The sequence below is a fragment of the Condylura cristata genome, unplaced genomic scaffold (assembly GCF_000260355.1).
Source record: "Condylura cristata isolate star-nosed mole 26May11 unplaced genomic scaffold, ConCri1.0 scaffold00022, whole genome shotgun sequence".
In the NCBI taxonomy this organism is placed as follows: Eukaryota; Metazoa; Chordata; class Mammalia; order Eulipotyphla; family Talpidae; genus Condylura; species Condylura cristata.
The window spans coordinates 22,816,537-22,837,630 of NW_004567123.1; the positions used below are offsets into that span (position 1 = coordinate 22,816,537).

General features: G+C 56.4%; 2 protein-coding genes across 2 annotated transcripts; one reads left to right on the forward strand and one right to left on the reverse strand.

Moving 5' to 3' along the window:
- The first annotated feature begins 1,143 nt into the window (after positions 1–1,143).
- On the forward strand, positions 1,144–9,246 carry ITPA (inosine triphosphatase (nucleoside triphosphate pyrophosphatase)). The gene is made up of 8 exons (XM_004687004.2): positions 1,144–1,303; positions 3,078–3,135; positions 3,224–3,288; positions 3,775–3,848; positions 4,638–4,669; positions 5,243–5,358; positions 7,769–7,845; positions 9,026–9,246. The coding sequence occupies exons 1-8, from the start codon at positions 1,238–1,240 to the stop codon at positions 9,156–9,158; spliced, it is 621 nt and encodes a 206-aa protein (XP_004687061.1). The 5' UTR covers positions 1,144–1,237; the 3' UTR covers positions 9,159–9,246.
- Positions 9,247–11,367: 2,121 nt separating this feature from the next.
- SLC4A11 (solute carrier family 4, sodium borate transporter, member 11) lies at positions 11,368–19,495 on the reverse strand. The gene is made up of 20 exons (XM_012728065.1): positions 19,421–19,495; positions 19,254–19,298; positions 17,135–17,281; positions 16,971–17,020; positions 16,552–16,783; positions 16,388–16,469; positions 16,045–16,168; positions 14,850–15,056; positions 14,683–14,776; positions 14,460–14,585; positions 14,270–14,383; positions 14,054–14,186; positions 13,732–13,805; positions 13,134–13,383; positions 12,951–13,057; positions 12,696–12,864; positions 12,442–12,615; positions 12,138–12,333; positions 11,889–12,058; positions 11,368–11,775 (listed from the first exon to the last, which is right to left on the reverse strand). Exons 2-20 carry the CDS (start codon positions 19,282–19,284, stop codon positions 11,712–11,714), a joined length of 2,544 nt encoding a protein of 847 aa, XP_012583519.1. The 5' UTR covers positions 19,285–19,298; positions 19,421–19,495; the 3' UTR covers positions 11,368–11,711.
- Between the last annotated feature and the right edge of the window lie 1,599 nt (positions 19,496–21,094).

Below are 21,094 nucleotides of genomic sequence, written 5' to 3' on the forward strand. Positions count from 1 at the left end.
GAATTTTTTACCTCTCCCCAACCTCTGATCTGTACCCCAGATCTTGTATGCATAAATAAAATAAATCTTAAAAAAAAAAAAGAAGAAGACTTAAGGGAAGGCTTCCTTGAAAAGCTAAGGCTTTCGTTGAGAACACAGAAGGTAGGATGGGCTGTTCTCAGGCCTCTCTGGATTTAACTGATATTCTCCAGGCCTTCTTCTGCACCTAAAATCCCACAGCCAAATTCCGATCCCTCTCCATGGATCTGAATTATTGATATTTGGGGACCACACAAAAAGTGGTTCACACATTTGGACGAGCATCAGAAAAGACCTGAGCGGTTGACATGAGCACAAACCACTCCCTTTCAAGTGGCACAGGTGGCCCTTCAAGTCCTGCCCCAGGCTTGAGATGGCAAAACTTCTGGAGGAGGCAGACTGGTGGCCGGCTCAGTGGTGGTGTCAGCAGTGAGTCGAGGCCTCTCTGGGGGCACTTTCTACTCTTTGCTGTGTTCCCGATGTGCAAATCTGGTTGGGATGAGTATGGGGAAAAGACGATGGATTTGACAGGCTGGAAGGATGGGGGAATGCGGAAGTGACTGAGGGTACAAGACTGGGCGATGGGTGAAAAGGACCGCTTACTTTAGGCTCTGCCACGTTTAAGTTCCCGTCCAGTAAATCAGAGCTGGTGGGCAAGGAGTAGCTAAGAGAGAGAGACCTAAGATGAGGAGGGGATAAAGCCCCGCGTTTGGAAGACCTTGCCCAGGAAGAGACAGTGTCCACGGAGAGTGCGAACCGCCCGGGCCTGCAACGCATTACTGGACTCGAAGGAGAGGCGAGTGGGTTCTTGGCTGCTCTCAGTGCCGGGAGAGAAATCGAGGCTGGAATGGTCTCCTCTGGTCCTTGAAGCGAGCGCCCCTCGGGGGGAGCGACGACGCGGAAGCACTCAAATTGCGGCCGCCGCAAGGTGCCAGCAATCCCGGCTCGGGCGGCCGCGCCCGTTGCCTCCTTTCTAGCGCCCGGCGATTCAGGCTGCCCATCCGCTAGGGGAGCGTTAGCCTTCCCCGTGTCCTGAGCGAAGACTCCCGGCGTCCGGAACGCAGCTAGACGACCGCGACCGCCGCTGGCGCGCGACAGCACAGGCGGTGGTCGGCCGGAAGGCCGGAAGGCTGACCACCCACTTCCGCCCCCCGCCGGAAGTGCACTGACGCAAGGCTTAGGGGGTTCCGTTGGGGCTGCGGGGTTCCCGCGGCTCACCATGGCGGCCTCCTTGGCGGGCAAGAGTGTCGTGTTTGTCACGGGGAATGCCAAGAAGCTGGAGGAGGTGCCGAGAGGGTGTGGGAGGCCGATCAGGAGGCGATTGGGGCAGAGAATGGAGGCGGAGAAGGCTCCCCGGCGGGAGGCAGCACTCGGGAGGAGGCGCTGAGGGACCGCGGAGAGACGGCCCTCCCGGGGTGGGCGATTTCTAGTGCTGGGACCGAACGCTCGGTGCGAGGCAGGACGGCCACGTGTGGGTAGTGCGGCGGACTCTGTCTATACAGCGGGGTCCTTAGCAGATCTGACGCAGCTTGTGCGCTTAGGGAGCCTAAGTTGCGGCGGGGTCTTAGCGCCTGTCTCAAAGGTCTCCTGTGCAGCGGAACGCGAACTGGGGTTGATGCGGGAGAGCTGCTTCACAGCCATGGGGAGGAGGCGTGAAGAAGGCAGTGTGCCTCTCGGGATTTCGTGGTTACTTGTGAGGATTCTGGGCTGATAGGGTAACTTGGCTGCCAATGATAAAGACATAGGGAGCTCACGTAATCTCCCAGGTGACTCCTGTGCGAATATAGTGTTAGGTGTCCCACAGGTCTTGAGCAGTCTCTCCAGGGGCTGGTCTGTTCTAGCAGTTCTTGCTCAGGTGTCTATTCCTATTTCTCTTGGGGTTCTTCTGCTTTATACTCTCTTGGTGGGAGGGGCAGTGAGGCCTCTGCCAGATAGCAGCTCTGATTGGTCAAGGGTTTGCCCCTGATCCGTCAGTCATGGGCAAATAGGTGGGGTCCTGTATGAAGAAGGATGACACTCAATGGTTATGCCTGAGGCGGAACAGTGAGGCGTCGTCATTAAGGGACCCTTGTTCACAACCTAAGGACCGATGGCACATCTGATCATGTCATATCAGAAGCCAGAGCTCTATGCTGGTAAATACTGAGACCAGTCAAGGAGACAGGCACTGCTCCCTGAAAGGAGCCCTATGCAGGAAGGTGCGTGCCAGACCCCAAGCTCCTCTCTGCCTCTGATTGGAAAGTGGACCCTTCACATTTGAAGAAGGAACTGGAGCAGGGGGAGGCTCACTGGAGAAGACGCACTTGAACTTGGCCGAGAATTGGGAGTGTTAACTCGTCGTTCTGTAATACCCCGTTTGGCAGGCTGATGCAGCCTATGGACCTTTTCTCAGGAAAGAAAACTTAAGTATATAAAATAAAATAGGACTACAAAATAAATAGGTTTTTTTTTATATTTTTAATTGATGGTGTCCCACAGGGAATCAGTTCTGTTGAAGTATATTCTCAAAATAGTATAATCCCTTGTGATCCAGGTACATGTACTGATTCATTCTGGCAGTGTAATTACCATAATTTTAAAGTAGTGAAGACTGTAAATGGTATTTTGAGATCTGTGCTACAACTGTAAGAGGTTATGACAGTGTCTGATTTTAATAGGTTTAAAGGTCACAGGAAAGGCTAGTGCTATTTTGGTTTGTTTTCATAATAGAGATGATAAGCTTTACTAGAGTTAGTGAAAATAAAGAGCTAATTTTTTTAAGTCCAAGTTTGAAGGCCTTGAATTCTGTGTAATCACTGATAGAGAAATCCTGGTTAGGTAGATCTGGGAGCACTGAGAAGGGAAAAGTGTTTTTGGATGGGGTTTGGGGATGGTGGCATGATCAGAAACCCGAGGGGTTTGATGCAGGGGTGAAATCATGCAAGTTGGGGTGAGGTCCATGGGCCTGACTTAGCTTTGGGGGACTGGCTGGAGAGTTATCTGATGAGAAATGTGGATGATGGCTTGTATAGTAATGGGCAACCTAACAAATGGTGACAAATGTTCTTTCATTGGAACAGGTCATTCAGATTCTAGGAGATAAGTTTCCATGCACTTTGGTGGCACAGAAAATTGACCGTATGTCTCTATTTTGCTTTACTTTTAAAAGATGATGCTATTTCTCGATATCTCAATGATCCGATTCTCTATTTGTTTCCCTGATAAGTGCCGGAGTACCAGGGGGAGCCTGATGAGATTTCCATACAGAAGTGCAAGGAGGCAGCGCGCCAGGTGCTTGCTCAGCATGTGCCCTGTGACTCAGTCCTCTTGTCCTGGTAGCTCCTGGGGCAGTGTCTCCGGGGGTGGGCAGAGAGCTATAGGGTGGGCACAGTTTGTCATGTCAGGGACCTGCCCAGGGATCGTGAGGCTGGGTCAGTTCATGCTGCCTCTGGAATGCTAATACACTGCCTTTCTCAAGACTGCAGAGTATCTCCCCAGACCACCACCATCATCCCCCTACCCCACACAGAAATTTCTCCCCCCACCCGGGTTTTCAGACCCATACTTTCCAGTCCTTACATTCTCTTCAGATACATCCACCCCTCTATTTACACATCCCCGAAGATTAGACAAAGAGCAGTTTATGAAGAGTCAGCTGCTGCTGTAGACTCCAAATAGCTGTGTGTCTGCCCCGATCTTGGGCAGCCTAGGAATTTAGGGCAGGGACAGCATCGGCTTCTGCAACAGGACACAGGGCTACCTATCCTTGTGCTGCAGGTGCAGGGACCTGTACTGGTGGAGGACACCTGTCTGTGCTTCAACGCCCTTGGAGGCCTCCCTGGCCCCTACATGTGAGTGCTCCCCACTCCCTCACAGGGCCCTGACCTGAACCTCCTGAACTTTGAAATGATTGGTTATTTGATACCGCAGATCATTCACTGTCTTGGTATCAACAGTGATATTACAGATTGTCCTGAGGAAGGATTAGGGATGAGGGAGAGGCATGCCTTTTGTAAAGTGTGAGAATGTGATTGTGTAAGGGGAGATGGGCAAGGGGAACCCACCCATTGGAGAGGTATGTTCATGGGCAGATAGATTTCAGGAAAGAGGAAATAAGCAAGTTGAGATCTGATAATGGATTTTCTTAAAATTACCATGGACCCTCAGAAGGTCTTTGTGTGTCTTTAGAGTACAAATAACCCCAGTTTGGATATCCATGCTGGAGTTGGAGGAAATGTGCACAGAAAGGCTATTGCTGGATTTTAGAAATGTGCAGCTTTAACTCGGGAGTTTGTGTGTCAAGGCAGTGGCACCATATACACTTAGAGTGTGCATTGCTCCCGATGCCCACCGACACTGAGTATTAGGACTTTCATATTTTACACTATGGGGAGTGAAATATTATCACATGCAGTTTTAATTTGCATTTCCCTAATTACTGGTATGGTTGAGGCCTTTATGGGTTTATTGATTCTCCTCTGCATTGCCAGTTTACCTCCATTTTCTTATTCCTGTTGGATTATTTCTCTTCATTTTAAATTGGCTGTTGGGGCTGTAATCTGGGTGTGGCACAGCCCACAGAATGTGATAGGAAAATCCATGAGCTCCTAAAATCTGAATTACCTTTGTTTCTCTTGCAGAAAGTGGTTTCTGGAGAAGTTAAAGCCTGAAGGTATTACTCCTTTGTCTCTTCCTTTAGGTCTTGGGATTTGAGAATCTGGGGGAGGGTCCACAACTAGTAATCAACAATCTTAGATTCCAGCTCCCACCATGGAGCCTCAGTTCCCCCATCTGTAACCTACAGTTGACACTTGCCCGACACACTTGACTCCAGGAAGCCTTGAGATGTGGGAGAAGTGGCTAGGTGTTGGATAGTGGGGTGTGAGTTTGAGGGACAAAGGGGTTATAGTTGATTCTGACTGACTCTCTGAGTGGGACTGCTCACCTGTCCTTACCTCAGGCAGGGTCTGACTGAGGCTAGCAGGGTGTCCCTTTTGGGCACCAGCAAAATATCACCCACTAAAATGTTTCTTCTTTAAATGCTTCTAAAAGTACTTTATATTATGGAATAGTTCAGACATGTACAATGGAATGGAATAGTGAATCCCATAATCAAATTACTCAACCTTTTGGGTTATCAGCACAAGGTCCCTCTGGTGACAGGTATAACCCCTTTCTGGTTCCTGGGACAGGGAGGAGGATGGGGGGAGGCTGGACAGTATAGAACCAGTGCTCTCATCCACAGGTCTCTACCAGCTCCTGGCTGGGTTTGAGGACAAGTCAGCCTATGCCCTGTGCACGTTTGCTCTCAGCACTGGGGACCCCAGCCAACCTGTCCGCCTGTTCAGGGGCCGGACTTCGGTGCGTACCTGCGCTCTGCCCCCGCGAGCCACCAGAGGGCGCCGCTACTCAAGCCTGTGACCCAGAGTCTGCTACGGAAGGTGGGGGGAAGGGCGCCCCAGCCTAGAGTTAGTTCCCCGGGCTTTACCCACAAGCGCCCCGGGGCACCTCAGTTAGAAGTGACGTCAATCCAGAAATCTTTTTCACTCCTGAGGCTGGTGTTTCGGGGAAACGCGTAATAGCTAGCAGCTGTTGAGGACTGGTACCGCCAGGGCTCTGAGCTGTTACCTGCTGAGAAGCAGAAGTGGAAACTGAAGGTGACCAGGCCCCCAGTCACATTTACTGCCCAGCTCCTCCAAGCTCAGGTCTCTGTCCTGCTGCTGAGACTACAGCTTCCTTGAATAGCTCATGGCCTAGCCAACTGGTTTATTGAGGATCTTACTTGCCCCCACCTCGTTCCTCCTCAGCTGCCCTTCAGAAACCCTCCCACATCCACATATCAGGCCTTTGGTTCTGTTGCTTTTCACGAGTCCAAACCACCCTCTGGACTGGCCTGTCGGAAGAACCCACAGCTCGAGCTTTCTCCTTGTGACGTGTGTGCCTCCTGGCACATTATCTCCTGATTAGCCAGATCTTCTCAGGATAAAATCCAGAGTCCTGGACCTCAGAGGCTGCACCAGGAGCTGGCCACAGATGTTTCCTGTCACCCTGCCTGGCTAGATATTTTTGTAGTAGTATAAACACAACATAAAAATTACCATCTTTCTCACTTTTAGCGTGCAGTACAGAAGCGTTAAATACATGTGTGCTGTTGTGCTACAGACCTCTGGATGTTCTCATTTTAAAAGACTGAAACTACCCAGTGAATCACCCCCAGCGCTGCTCCCCACACCCACTATCTTACTTTCTGCATCTAAGTGTTAGGCCCTACTGGCCACCTCCTGTAGGGAGGTGCATTTGGTTCATTCCACCTTATGTAATGTCTTCAAGTTTTACTTAGGTTGTAGCAGAATTTCCTTTCTTAAAACAGAATAGTCTTCCGTCATGTGTATACTACATTTCTTTTATCCGGCTATCTGTTGATAAACATTTTGGCTATTGTGAACAGTGCTGCTGTGGATGTGGGTGTGCAAATATGTGTTTAAGATTTTGTTTTTAGTTCTTGGAGTTACACACCCAGAAGTGGGGTTACTAGGTCATATTGCCTAGTTAATTTTTAAAAATTAGTTAGGGCTGTTGCTACTTCACAAAAATGTTACCTCATAAATCTGAAGCTGGAATAACCACAGTCCCAACTTCCTGAATGGTAGCTGACAGGTCACTGAAGTCCCCACCATTCCCAGTTTTCTCCCCAACTTTGGCTGTTTTGTGCATTGTTCCTTGAGAGCCCCCACTTTACTGAGGTGGCCTTGTTCCATGTTCTGTTCTCACTTGTGCTGTAAGCCCTAACCACATTGTCCTTTCAGCAACAAATATGCCAAAGCGCTTCTGTCTTAGAGCCTGGGCCAACCACGTCCTCCATCTGGAATTTGCTTTTTTCTTTTTTTTTAATTTATGCATATAAAAACTGGGGTACAGGCCAGAGGTGTGGGGGGAGGGCTGAGAGGATTCATCAGAGACAGAGTGGGGAGAAGAACAGGCTGATCTATTGAAATACACTATTGAGGGGAACAGCGGGTGAGACAGGAGGGGTCTGCTGCATCATGTGGGTCACCCCCCTGGTGGGGGATGGAACTCATGGCTGCAGTGGCTGTGGATTTCTTGATAGTGCTGAGACTTAACCCCCTGCGCCACTAGGGAGGCCCCTCCCTGGAATTTTCTTTATGTGACTAAAGTGTCCCTTCACTGAGACCCTTCCTGAGCTCCCACATAAGTCATCCCACCTGTTATTCTTGAGCCCAGCTCCTTTTGCTCCCTTTGAGGTACTCTGCATTTGGTAATCATTCATTTGTTTACCAGTATAGTGCCTGTTTTGCTTAAGAAGTCCATTCTGGGAGGGGAAGGCTGGATGTGCTGGGGCCAGTGCTGAGAGCACTACCTGCCCCAAGTGTTCAAATTTGTTGTGTGGGTGAGGTTCAGAGTGGTTCAGTAATGGCCTCAGTCCTACCTCTTCCCAATAGTAGGATCATTTGTCTTTGATCTGAATTTACTATGTGTGTGGCTAATCTCCATCCTCTGCTATTTCTCTTGAATTTTTTATAATTAAAAAAAAAAGATTTATTTTTACTTATATATACAGAAACTCAGCAAATCCTCTCACCACTCCTGCACCTCTGGCCTGTACTTCAGTTCTGTATACAGAACTGGGATAAATAAATCTTTAGAAAACTATGTATTTTAAGTAAATAAGTGTAATCAGATAAACTAACTAAACTAATTGCCTGCATCTCCCCCACACCTATGACATACCTGTCCCTGTTTCCTTTGGCAGGGCCAGATCGTGGCACCCCGAGGCTGCCGGGACTTTGGCTGGGACCCCTGCTTCCAGCCTGATGGATACGAGCAGACGTAAGGAGCCTCAATTTCTTCAGGGGTGTGGAGTCGGGAGAGCAATGGTTTGGGTTGGGTTAACACCCCACCCAAAGGCAGGCACGCGGATGTGGGTGGTGCCGGCTCTGAGGGTGCTGTTCCAGCTGAAGGCAGCTCAGCTGGGGTGATGCTAGGAATGTGAGTGGCCCAGTCTATGGAAGGAGGTGGTCAGGTGCAGCTGGGAGTCCTAGGCTCTCCGCTTCAGCTCACCCCAAGCCACTGCGACTTCAGCAGCTTCCCCTCTGGCCTCAGCTGACAGCAGATGACCTTCTAAAACCACATTCTGGGTTGGAGAAATGTTAACACTTTGGCAGCCTTTGGTGGGCACCACGTTGGCCTCCCACCCTGCTGCCTGCATGTTCTCAGTATTTCACTCTTCATTAAACAGGACATGTTGCCCATTATTTGAATCAGGCATTCCAAGCTGGAGGGGCCTTTCCTGAGCCTGGCCTGAGGCTTTTTATTGCCCAGATTAGACTGAGGTCAATGAAGCAGCTCCATCCAAGAATGCCTTTTGGTGATACCAATATTCTGCTGCACTGTCCATGCCTTTTGGTGATACCAATATTCTGCTGCACTGTCCAGTTTGGTAACAATTCTCCTTACGTGGCTGTGCAGCATCTGAAATGCAGTTAGGGCCACTGAGGAACTGAAATTCTTTCTACTCAGTTGTAGTTGATTTACATGTAAATAGTTACACATTGGGCAGTGTTTGCCTGCAGGCCAGGCTGGGTGTGAGGTTCTCACCTCACTGGCGTCCTGGTGTAGAGGAAGGCCACCACAGCCTGTCTCGCCACCCCCCTTCCTGCCCCACTCACCCCCCCCAACAGTGCATCAGAGGAGACTGTGTTTGTTCTGTCAGGCCCCACTGCTTCCTGTCAACAGAGGACAAAGCTGATCAAACATGCAGCTCATCCCCTGTCCCCGGCTTCCTTAGCGCCTCTGGACACACCAGACAAGTTTAATGTCCTGCTGTGCTCATTAATATGGATCTGTACCTGCAGGGGAATTTAACACTGATTTTTAAAACATTAACTCTGGCTACCGGGAGTTGGTGACCCCTGCTGCCCTCTGCCGGGCACCCCTTTGGATTCTGGATGGGCGGGAACACCCCCTGTACCTGGGCTCTCTGAGCGCTTTTCTTGTTGCTGCCCCTTAGGTATGCAGAGATGCCCAAGGCTGAGAAGAACACCATCTCCCATCGTTTCCGGGCCTTGCACGAGCTGCAGAAATACTTCAGCAGCCTCACTCCTGCTGGGGCAGGTGATGACCACTGTGGCCCAGGATCCTGAACCCCCTGGCCCCCAGCAGACAGACGTGCTTCGGGGCTGCCGCTTCCTGGGGGTGAGGCCAGCCCTTTCTGGAGGAGCAGCTGGCTCTGCTTGGAGAAATGTAGGACAAGAGACATCATTCTCTTGGGGATTCAGTGGTTTTTCCCACAGCCTCCGGGCCTGGGACCCTGAAAAGACCTGGGGTATTAAACTAGCCCTGGGAGCACTAAGGGTTTGGGGAAGAACCACACAACAGCCTGAGTGATTTTACAGTGCAGCAAATAAAGCTGGGAAGGTGCTTGCTTCCAGAATAAATGGGGTATTTCTGCACTGAAACCTGACCAGGCAGGTGTCTCCTGAGTCCCCTCCTGGAAGCCTGTCGAGTGGGCTGGTGCCAGGGCCAGGGCCAGGGCAGCACTGAGTCGTGGGTGTTCGCATCTTTCGTTTGACCTTCCACACGCAGATCCTGGGCTGGCCCCTTCATGCCACTTCCCTGCTGCCCACCCACCCTATGATTGGTGCCACCACCTGACTGGCCTACATGGTTTTTGCTGGGGGAGGGGGGGTGCTGTGCAGCAGCGAATGCTCTAGCTTTATCATACATTAGAGCAGCTAGAATGTTGGTTTGTGGTTTTGATGCCAAGTTCATTGTTGTGGAGGGAAGGGATGGAGTCCCTGGCCCCCGCTGTGTGGATGTCATGGCTCACCCTAGGGCCTGCAGCCCCCTCAGGAGGCCCGGCTCAGTGGCCCCAGACCCTCACATCTCCTGGTGAAGCCATCCCCTGGAAGAGACTGGGGGACCCAGGCCAGCTCGTCTTTCCTGCAGATGTTTCTCTGGTAAGGAGGTGCCCAACTCCTTTCAGAAAAGCCTGTGTGTGCAGCACGTTGGTGATTGGGAGGGGATATCCGCAGTGCTGAGTTACTCCCAGGCAGCTCTGGAAAAGGGCGGCGTGGCCCAGGTTGGACTGGACAGTTGTTTCCCCTTCAGCTGCATCAGTGCTGTGGGCAAGCGGAAAGTCAGTCCTTTGACCCTGTTTGCGTGTGAGGCACAGCCAAGGTGTTTCCCCAGGAAGTGTGGGTGGTGGGCCCAGTCTCCCAGGTTCTTGGTGGTGGGTGCTGCCTGCTTCTTGCCTGGCAATTCAGAACAGAACCCTACCTGCGGGGAACACCCAGGCCGCTGGGGAAGGGTCCCAAAGTAAAACAGTACCTGGGTGGGGCAGGGCTGCACCACCCACCTTAGAGCTACCCTGGGCACACAAGCACACTTTGCCCCACCCTTTTAAACTGGCTACCCACCCCACAAACAGCACTGCGGAGAAGCTGCTGGTACCCACCCGCAGCTGCCCAGGGGCAGCCGCTTTGTTGGAGGGCATCTGGATTGCACCCCAGTCTCCCACTCTGACATCACCATTCCTTTACCTGGCAGTCTGTGGGTGGAGGCCCTTCTCCCCGGCCTGCCTTTCTCAGGTTACCAGGAATTTGAGCCTCCTGCCATTCCTATCAGTATTTTGGGCTCCCATCCCCCCCCCCCACACACACACACACAGCCCTGTGCCTCTTTGGAGTTACCTTCTTTCTGTTGGCTTGCAGAAATTCTATTTTAGCCACTTGTCCCTTTTCAGAGACCTGTAGGTGACATGATGGGGTGTCTGAGCCAGGTGCTCTGTCGCTAGTACTATTGCTCCTATGTGTGCACAGGGCTGGCTCCCCTGAGCCTCAGATCTGCCTGCTGCCAGTGCCGTGGAGCCTGGCCAAGCACCCAGTTTCCAAGCCTGAAACATGGTACCTTCTCCCCTCCATCAAACCAGCCCCCATATCTTGCCTCTGGGCCCCATCCCCACTCCCTTCCATCCCGCAGGCACCCCCACTGCCACGTGTAGGGTGCAGCCCTGCATGGGAAGCCTCAGGCCTGCTGTGGACAGGGTGACTGAGCTGCTCTGTCCCGGACTCGGCTTTCACTGGCAGCCAGACTACTCCCTCATGCTCACTGCCACCCACCAGCTGTAGCTCTTCCCTGCCCAGCCTCACACGCACTTCCCCTGCAGGCGTCTGGCAGCAGGCCTAGATCTTCCACCTTCCCACTTTGGGCTGACATCCCACACTCAACAAATACCCATCCCTTTGATTCTGCTCCCCCAGAAAGGGATTCCCCTCCCCAGGGTCCTCTGGTGAGCTTCCAGGGCATGGGACAGGCAGCCAGCTGCACAGACAGGAGTGGAGAGACAGGAGCTTTATTCTCTAATGTGCATACCACCGAGTTCCTTACACAATCAAGGAAATGGCTTCTCTCTCAGGCATCTCTTTTATCAAAAGAAAATCCGTCCTGTTTAGTCCCACCCTGGGCAGAAGCTGCCCTGAGCAGTGTTCTTAACCTAAAGCCAGGGGAGAGGGCTGGACACACGACCTAACCCCCACAATGCCCAGATGCCCTAGGCCTATCAGGAGCTGTGAAGGGGCACAGCACAGAGCAACGCCCCAAAGGCAATCACACCTCCCCACATCGTCACATGCCAGCCTGGGTGGGCCCTGACAGGCAGGTGGCCAGGGGATGGCCAGGGCCTGCCAGTCAGGGTCTCAGTGCTCAGCGTCCATGGCGTCCAAGAATTTGGCTTCAATGATTCGGGGCAGCAGGTTGTAGCTAGGATAGAGGGAACAGGAGGGCCCAGGTGAGTGCTGGGCAGAGAAGACAGAAAGGAAACCCCCACCCCTGGTCCACCCTCCCTTCCCCCAGCGGCCCATCTGCCTCAGTACCGGATGGGGATCATGGCAATCATGATGAGGGGAAAGATCATCTTCATGTAGGGCAGGCTGCTTACGCCAAAGGCACAGAGCAGCAGCAGCTGCAGGATCTGCAGGCCTGTGAAGTAGTGGATCTTCCTCTGGGGTACGTGCCGGATGTAGTGGGTGGGAGGGTACGAAGTCTGCAGACAGCAGGGACCACGTGTGGGCAGGTCTGCGCCCCCTCAGCCCACACCCCTCACGGTCAAGGCCAGACCTCACCTGCTCCTTGAGGAGCAGGGCCATGCGCTCGAAGAGCTGGTTGCCGTCGATGGAGGTAAAGGCGATGTACAGGAAGAGGCCGTAGAGCACCGGCTTGGGGATCCACTGCAGTGGGAAGGGCAGCAGCAGGAGGGAGAAGCCCACCAGGATGCTGGCGCCCAGGGTGGTCAGCCGCGTCTCCTTCACGCTCACTATCCTGCGTAGTCCCGGAGGGCGGGTCACAGGGCGCCATGTCCTCCCTGGGCCCCATGTAGCACAGGGCTGCCCACACCTCGGGCCACGTGACTTGCCCGGGCACACTCACGTCTCATAAATGTGCCCATTCTCCACTCGCTCCTCCACCAGCGCCAGCAGCCGCACGTGCAGCGGGGAGTGGGGGTAGGCCGCGTGGATCCAGGGCAGCCCGAACAGAGACAGCCCCGTGTTGATGATGGCGATGAGCAGGAGGTCCCAGTGGTAGGCGGTGCCCTTCACCAGCCTGCACAGATGGGCACATATGGACAGGGCCCGGCGGCCCCTGGGGGTTGGGCACACCCCTCCCCACCGAGCCCTGCAAACCTGTTCTCTGGCGCATTAGCCAAGCCAGCCACCAGGTTCTGCTCGATGAAGAAGAGCAAAGAGAGCAGGAAGCCGAGGCCCATGGCCCCGCCGATGGCCTCCAGGGACAGCGAGTGCATCTGGGCCATCTCAAACAGGCTCTTGCTGGGGTTGTAGCGGAACTTGCTCACTGCCGGAGGGTACAGCCCCCTGCTCAAGCCTGCAGCCCCCAGGGAATGACAGCTCTCACCCCTCCCTCCAGCCCGGCGGACTCACTCTTAATTTCCCGGAAGCCATAGGAGCAGATGAGGGAGAAGAGGAGCACCGAGATGGGCAGGGCGCAGTCTGACAGGATCTCACGCATATAGGGGTGCAGGTAGGGGCTGGGACACAGGTCGGTGTATCAGCGTAGCCAGGCGGTTCGGGAGCCCTGCCCCTCACCCCCTGGGCTCCCCTCACCTCTTCTTGAACTGGTAGAGCGTGTAGCCCAGCCACAGTGTGCCCAGCATGATGAAGAGGCTGAGCACGGCGGTCTCTCGGCCTGCGTTCTCAGGATGGCTGCCCGCTGACGTCAGCTCCATCGGGCTGGCCAGGAGGCTGGTGTTGAGGGCAGTGTGGAGGCTGGTGTTGAGGCCCAGCAGGCTGACCAGGGAAGTGCTTTCTGCATGGTAGTTCCCAGTGTTAGGGCCATAGTAGTACTTCTGGAAGACTGTGGATACAGGCCAACAGGCCTTAGCCCTCTAGGCTGTGCAAGGCTAGGCCCAGCTTCCTCCAGTGGGGTGGGGGCCTGGCCTCTGGTAGCCAGGACCCCGTCAACCTGTCCGTCCCGCCCACCATTCCCACACACCGACGTCATCCATGTGGCTCTATGTGACATCCTGCCTGGCCCACTGCCTGAGCGGACCTGCCGCCCTACGGTACACGGAGCTGCTGCCCTGCGCCAGTCATGACTCCCCAGGATGCCCTGATTCCTGGGGCGCTTCAGCTTGAATACCTCTTGGCCCCCTGTCTTGGCTCAGCTGCCCCTACAGCAGGTGGCCAACAGCTGTACACTCACTTTTGACCATGCCCTTGACAGCATCCAGCACGAATGTGATGGAAATAAACAGGGCAATGATCTCCTCCGTCGACCTGCCAGGGAGTGATATGTTTCATAAGATGGGGGTGGTTTGTCCTCAGGGGCACAGGGAGTCCCCTCAGCCTCCGCGTGGCTTCCTTCTGCCACAGAGAGGGGCTGGGTTGCAGTTTTACCCGAGGGTAGTGATTTGGTGGGACACCCCACTGTAGGGCTACAGGGTTGAGGAGGCTGGCCCAGATCCCTGCCTTGGTTTCCCTGCTATTTGAGGGTGCCAGCAGCAAAGGGAAGGCGGCCCTGTCACCTCTTGAAGAGACTCATGACCAGGCTGAGGTTGAAGAGGGCATAAAGCGTGAGAAAGAAACTGTTCCACAGGCCCGTCCACGCGTAGAAGGAGTTGAAGTCCAGGTGGTAGTCGTCACAGATGCCCCGGATCACTGCGGGCACAGGGGCGGGTGGGCAGTGAGGCCCCGCTGGGCCAGGAACCTCGGGAGCCATCTCCCCGCCTCAGCCGCCGCACCTTGGATGTAGAGGGCCAGGGGGGCGGTCGTCAGCAGCACCACCAGCGGCTGCCCGGAGAAGAGAGCGTACAAGAGGCCTCCGATGCTCTGCCCGGCTATGGTCTTCTGCACATCTGAGAGGAGGGACGGTCAGGGGGCACGCGACTGGGGGCCCTGCCCAGGCCCACCCCTGCCGTCACTGTCCCTCACCGATGGCCCCGTTAGTGTTCTCATCATTGAGGGACCCAAAAGCGATCGTGGGCAGGAGGCAGGCGAAGTAGAGGAACAGGGTGGTGGTGATGTATTTGCCCACACTCTTGTTCTTCCCGATGATGCCTAGGGATGGGCACAGGAGGGTGGGCTTGTTAGACGGGGGACAGGCAGGGCCCAAGGCACAGGCTGGCCTCTCCGGATGGGCCTCAGGGCTACGCACCATCAGTGAAGTCCAGCGGGTACACAGGGAGCCTGCGGGCAATGTCCTCCCGGATGCCCTTCCCCACGGGAAGAAAGTCCTTGTGCTGCGGCGGCTGTGAGGACAGTGCCAGTGAGCCCCACCGCTGCGCCCCTCACTGGCCGCCCAGGCCCACCTCTCCCGTGTACCTGAAGGGGTCTTTGCACGCAGCTGGAGGTCACACTGGGTCCCGTCACCGGACCCTGGCTCGCCCGGGAGAGCAGGTGTCTCTGGTGTACCAGGGCCTCCTTGAATTCCTCCTCCGTGCGGGTTGTCAGGAGCTTCTGGCGGAAGGTGATGTCCAAAAACATGGTGGCGAATGTGCGCCCCACTTCTGACGCAGTCTTGGTGCTTTTCTGGGGATGAGAGTCACCTCTGCCATCCCTGCAGTGTGGGGCACCCCTGCCCTGCCCTTGCCATTCCCAAGCACGGAGCAAGCGTGGTGCCAATGAACTGGCAGGAGGGTGTGTCCCCCAAGTCCGAGCTGAGTGTGACCCCAAATGCAAGCCTGAGCAGACCCTGTCAGGACTGCCGCCAGGTCGGCAGGCCACTCAAACCTCCGTCCACCTAGCATATTTCAGACTCCTGAGTTTCATCATCTCAGGGCTTACTCTTGTTGAAGGAACACGAGTCTGCCACCGTGGGCGGGCAGTCACGGGATGGGCAAGGCTTTATCTGGCTTGCAGGGGCTTCCAGTCGCCCAGGACTTGTCCCTCTTCCCTGGCCAGCGTCAACCCTGCCCATGAACTCACCGTCCAACCACCCCCTTGGCAACCTTTCTCACCCCCCACAACCTGTGGCATGGGCCCCGCCCGTCTAACACACCCACCACCCTCTTGTGCCCCGTCCCTAGGCATCGTCGGGAAGCACAAGAGTGTGGGCAAATACATCTGAGCTGCACCTGCGCTTCACACTGTGATGTGCTAAGAGAAGGTCTGAAAAGTCCTCACGGATAGGAAGACCTGGGAGCTATGTGTCATGGCGGGTATTAACTGGACTTACTGCGGTCATTTCACAAAACACCCCAGTACTGAATTATCATGTGGTACACCTGAAACTAATACAATGTCATATGCCAGTATACCTCCAGTTAAAACAAACAAACAAATAAAAAAGCCAGAAGGAAGTGCAACCTTTTAGGCATTTCCTGGGGAAACTGGGACCTGCCAGGAGCCTAGCAAGCTCACCTGAGAGGCGGCCTGGCAGAGCAGGAGGAGGTGAGAATGGGGGGGGACTTCCGAGGACAGCTCTGGGGCCCACACATGGGGAAGGTGAGCCAAGGAGAGGACAGGGTAACCTGAACCCTCCTCCCCAGGAACAGAAGCAGCCCCCGCCCCTGCTCACCATCTTCGGCGGGGTGAGCACCAGGATGACGAACCGCACCTCGCAGGAATTCTCCCCCCAGTTCTGCGGGCGGACCAGGCGGCTGATGCACACATGCCGCTTCACCAGGGCCTTGGAGGTACAGCTGCAGGGCGGGGGCACACACGGCACACAGCTGAGGGGCTCCCCCACCCGAGCCCACGGCTTGGACAACAGAACCCTCGACAGAGACCTCCGAGAGGACGACCAAAAGCCATGTGCTGGGGGAGTGCTCACCCCTCCCCCCGAAACTGGGGGTGAGTCAGCCTCTGCTGGGACACAGGCCACCTGACTCCAATGTGCCATGTGGGGGGCTGCAACTCACGTGATGCACAGCCACGACTGCTGGTATTGCACCCCTGTGACCGTGGCGGTGACCCCTTGGATGGTTTCCGACAGCAGGTGGACTGAGGGCAGAGTGGAAGGGGTCGGGGGTCAGCGGCCCCCTCCCCCACCTTCCCAGCCATGGGGCAGGGAGACAGGCCTTACCTTTACTGCCCATGGGGGTCCCGGCGTCGGTGAAGAGGATGGCCATGAGCAGGTCCAGGTTCCAGTTGGGCTCGGTGTTGTGGGGGTCATGGGCTAAGCGGTGCAGCATGGCCCGCAGCACGTCGTCCAGCAAGGTGGCCGTCTCGTTCAGGATGATGCTGGCCCGGGCCAGGAAGCCATCTAGGTCACGGTGCGCCCGGATCTCTTCCTCGAAGTTCTTCAGCTTCAGGTACTGCGGGGACCCCATGGGCAGGACCAGGACAGAAGACCCACTGTCACAGCCTGGGCCCCTCCTCCATGGTAGCCCCAGCCCCGCTGCCAGAGGGAGGCTCGGCTGGCATCACAGCTCTCCCAGGAAGCAGCCACTGCTACCCCAACGGGCGGCTGGACCAACGCCCCGCCCAGGTGCGGCCGCTCACCTTTCGGGAGGTGTGTAGGAGCCCGCAGCCGCCGGCAGATTCACTGTCAGCTACAGAAAAGTGGGAGCGCTCAGGGCCCACCCCTGCAGGTCTCTCTCGGCAGAGTGAGGCCTTATCTGCCCGGTGCCCCGCCCTCCGCCCAGGGCTTGCTGCAACCAACATACCCTGGGTGGGTGGCACCTCCAGGTTGACGTTGACAAAAAAACGGATGCTCTCCGCAGACACGATGGAGGAGTTGACCGTGTCGAAGACCTCATCGCCCAGGCTCTCGCGCGTCTCAGAGTTATCGTCAGTGTCGCACTTGAAGTAGCCTAGACATCCCACCGCCACCGCCAGGAGAGACCCGAGACCAAGGGGGCTTGCTGCCAGTGACACTCCGCAGGGAGACTCCAAACCCAAGAAGCAGGGCCCCTGGAATGGGCCACTTGGCACTCCGAGTGGTGAGGGGGGCCAGGAGGGAAGGCCCCCCAGCAAGCAGGCTGATTGTGAGTTCTAGCCCAGCCAGCACTCTTCAGCTGTAGGAACCAGGGCCCTCACTGTTCTGGCCCTTGCGCACCTTCAGTTACCTTCTACTCACAAGCTTTGGGCCAGCACATAGTGCAACGACCGTAAGACTGCCTGGTCCCTGCCATCCACAGCCCCCCAGTTACAGGGTCCACACCGGGCCCCTCCCTGTCCTGCTGCCACAGGGCTTTAGGGCATCTCTTCACAGGGGTGCTGGGGATGGCGAAAAGACCCAGGAGGTGTCAGACAAGGCCCAAGAAGTAGGAGAGCCAAAAAATAGAGCCAGGGGTTGACAGGGGATAGGACCAGAGAGGGAGGCATCATCTCTGGCTTCTATCCATGTTGGCTGAAGGGGGTGTCATGGTGCCTTGGGGAGTCCTGAGCACAGAGCCTGCTGCCCTTTGTCTGTCCTCTAGTTCCAGCACCTCCCTCAGGACACAGGTCTCTCCAATGGGAAGGCTTCCTAGTCACCTGCAAACATTCCAATCTTCTCTGAGCCTTGCCGGTCCTTCCCTGTGGCAGGATCTTCAAAGCCTACTACTCCTGCTCCCTGGAGCCTCCTCCCATGCCCCACCTGGATCTCTCATTCCTCAGGCCTATCAGGCATGCCAGTTCCTGACCTCTGAGCTGAGGACTTCCTCCAGGAAGTCCTCGTAGGGTCCTGCCTCACTCTGTCTAGCCAGCACCTCTTCGTAACTGTCCTGTGGGTCTGCTATTCACCACCTGGGTACTCCCCAGGAAAGGGGGTCCAGATCTCACCAATGTCCAACAAACACCTGTGCAGGGACAGGGAGGGTCACAACACACTTCCACCTGCCAGGCAGTGACTCGCCCTGACTCACTTCCACAGCTGTCCGCCAATCTCCTCTACATATCCAGGCCCTGCCCCCCACCCCCGCCCGGCCAGGGCCTGTCCTCAGCCAGGCCCCCTTCTTGGCAGGAGGCACTAAGCCCCTGCTACCAAGACCCCCTCAGCCCAAGTCCAGAGAAGAGCTATTTAGGTCAAAAGATTTCGTTGCCACTTCAATCATCCACTTTGATCATCGTCTACAAGACTCCCCTCATCCCAGGTGCAGGCCTGCTCTGCTAAAATTGCCTGCCTCCTTTGTCACCCCTGCCTGTACCCACTATTCCCCAGCACTGCCCCCCACACTGCTCCTTTTTGTCACCCTAGGCTCTGCCTGGTCAATTGCCCAGCTGACACTACCACGTCCCCACAAACGTTCCTGGATGCCACACCTAGCACGCCCTGGCGACTGAATCAGAGCACGTCGTTAACTGTGTTGGAGCGCTGACCCACTAAACTCCCGCAGGTGAGCAGGCCATTTCTGGGGCCAAGATACAGGACGGGAGGCTTGGAGTGGGGTTGGGGGCTCGCCCGGTGCACACAGGGAGAGCTGCAGCACAGAGGTCATGAAGAGGCACAGCAGCAGACTCCTCCTCCCGACACAGGGTCAAAGGCCAGAACTGAGGGATGTGGGCAGACCCAGTACTTGGCCGAAGCCCACTGAGCTAACCAGGGCATCATGATGGCGAACCATAGGAGATCACCAGGCGGAAAGGGAGCGGCTGCCCCCCAGGACTGCAGACTTGCCAGTGTCCAGGACAGGGCCAACTGCCCCTCTGCCCAAAGCCTCCTGCAGGGGAGGCTCCAGAGGCAATTGCATGGGCAGAGGACCAGACAGGGCAATGCAGGGGACCCAGGCGGATGGGCCCATTCCCAGACGTTTGGTCAAGGAGTTCTCTTCTCTACAGACACCCACTCTGAGAGGTACTGACCTGTATCCTCCAGGAATCTATTCTGCGACATGATGGGAGACTGTTCTGCAAGGGAAGCCAAAGAACCGTCACCAGCTCCGTGACTCGTCCTCCAGTTTCCAGGTGTCCCTCTGCTTCCCCACCTAAAAGCCCCACTGCTTCCTTCTTACCCACCCCAGGGACCTCACCCCGGCCACGCTGGGAAGAAAAACGCAGGGGCGGTTCTAGGGAAGTCTCCCTTAAGAAGCCAGGGGAAGCCTGCTTGTTGCTCCTCAGTGCATCTGGTAGGTGTCGCCCAGGTGGAGAGAAGGAGGATTTTCTCAGCTTGTTTCCTGTGGGAGTTAATAACAGCACCCTGAAAAATTCTGCAGGATTTCCTGACTAGAACTCAGCTACGGAGCCTGAGGAAAGACTCTAACCAGGTGAGGTGGCAATCTTTTCTCACCCTGTACAGGCAACCTCCCTCTCTCCAGCCTCAGGCTCTGGGCTCTGGCTTGCTTTCTTCCTGCCAAGTCCAGGTCCTGGCTGGAGCCTCTTCCCAACACCTTGCTCCTTGCTCTCAGGCTGGTCCTCAGGCCATTCACACCCATCACGCGTGCATTCACCCCCAGTCTCAAGAGCCAGGGTCCCAGGGGGACAGATTCCACAACTGCCTCCTCCCCTGGGCCTCCTGGGAGGCGGCTGGGAGGCTGCGTGGTTGGTCCACCAGGGAGAAGTGGGTGGGCCCCGATGGCTGGGCCGAGGAAGGAAAACACAGGAGGGGCCGCGTGCAGGAGAGGAAAGCACCTCCTGGCTCCGCGAACTTGGGGGGGACCGGTGGGGGGAATAGAAGACGTAGCCCATGAGTGCGGCAGGATCCAGGGCGGCACCCAGAAGGGAGGGTCGCGGCAGTAAAGCTGGCAACCGAGGTCGCAGAGGACGCAAGGCTAGGGCAGCGAGGGCTTGGAAGGGCGGGACGGTGCGCACCCTACCCCCATCCCGGGCTTGCCGCGTGCAGGTAAACGGTCTTACAAGCCCCAACCTGGCCCTCAGGTGTCAGTCGTAAAGAAGAGACTGCTGCGGCCGCATGGAGCGAGTCAACACCCGAGGTCTCCTACACGTGGACAAGTTCCCCTTCAGGGCCGGGGACCAGAGGGCATCCCGGCAGAAGGTCAAAATCGGTTTTCCAAGGCGGCAGCGGGCGCCCGGGGTGGGGAGACCCGGCAGCTCTGCCCCGCCCACTTTCAAGCTCCGCACCTCATTTTTTTCAAAAACTCGATTATTTCAGGTCCGCGAGAGCAGAGTATTTACCCAGCGGGCAAAGCCCACGAAGCCGTCCCAGGCCCTACACCATCACCCGCGATCCCACCGGACTCGCGCCCCTTGGCTCCCCTCGGTCCCAAGAAGGAACCCCCTCGGGCCTCTCGCCCCTCTCCCGCCCCGCCGCCGGGCGCCTGCACGCCCGAGGCTGCGCCCCGACGGCCTTCCCGCTCGCCCGCGGGCTCCCGCCCCCACCGCACCGCGGGGGATGCACCGTGCGCCTGAGGCTGCTGCCATGACGCGGCGAGGGGCCGCGGGACCACGGCACACAAGGCGCTCACCCCCGGTCCCTCACCCCGAGCTCTGGAACCCCCAACTCGGATGCGGGCGCCCGAGGCGTGAGTCGGCGACACACCCCCGCGCCCGCCTGGGTCCTAAAGCCACCCAGACGCCCGCCCCGCCTTGCGAGCGAGTCGCTGAGGGTGGGGTCCCGCCCGCCGGCCCCGCGCTCACCCGCGCTCGGGTCAACCCCCGGCGGGCTGCTCCTGCGCGCCCGCGGCGACTCGGCCGGACTGTAGACGCGGCGTCCTCGGGGCTGCGCGCCCGCCCAGGCGTCGCCGGGC

Coding starts and splice junctions, on each gene's coding strand:
- ITPA (XM_004687004.2), top strand. CDS start 1,238: ATGGCGGCCTCCTTGGCGGGCAAGAGTGTCGTGTTTGTCACGGGGAAT. Junction 4,670..5,242: donor GGAGAAGTTAAAGCCTGAAG/GTATTACTCCTT, acceptor TCTCATCCACAG/GTCTCTACCAGCTCCTGGCT. Junction 5,359..7,768: donor TGTTCAGGGGCCGGACTTCG/GTGCGTACCTGC, acceptor TTCCTTTGGCAG/GGCCAGATCGTGGCACCCCG.
- SLC4A11 (XM_012728065.1), bottom strand. CDS start 19,284: ATGTCGCAGAATAGATTCCTGGAGGATACAG. Junction 17,021..17,134: donor GGAGGTGCCACCCACCCAGG/GTATGTTGGTTG, acceptor ACTTTTCTGTAG/CTGACAGTGAATCTGCCGGC. Junction 13,384..13,731: donor TGTCAAGGGCATGGTCAAAA/GTGAGTGTACAG, acceptor CTGTATCCACAG/TCTTCCAGAAGTACTACTAT.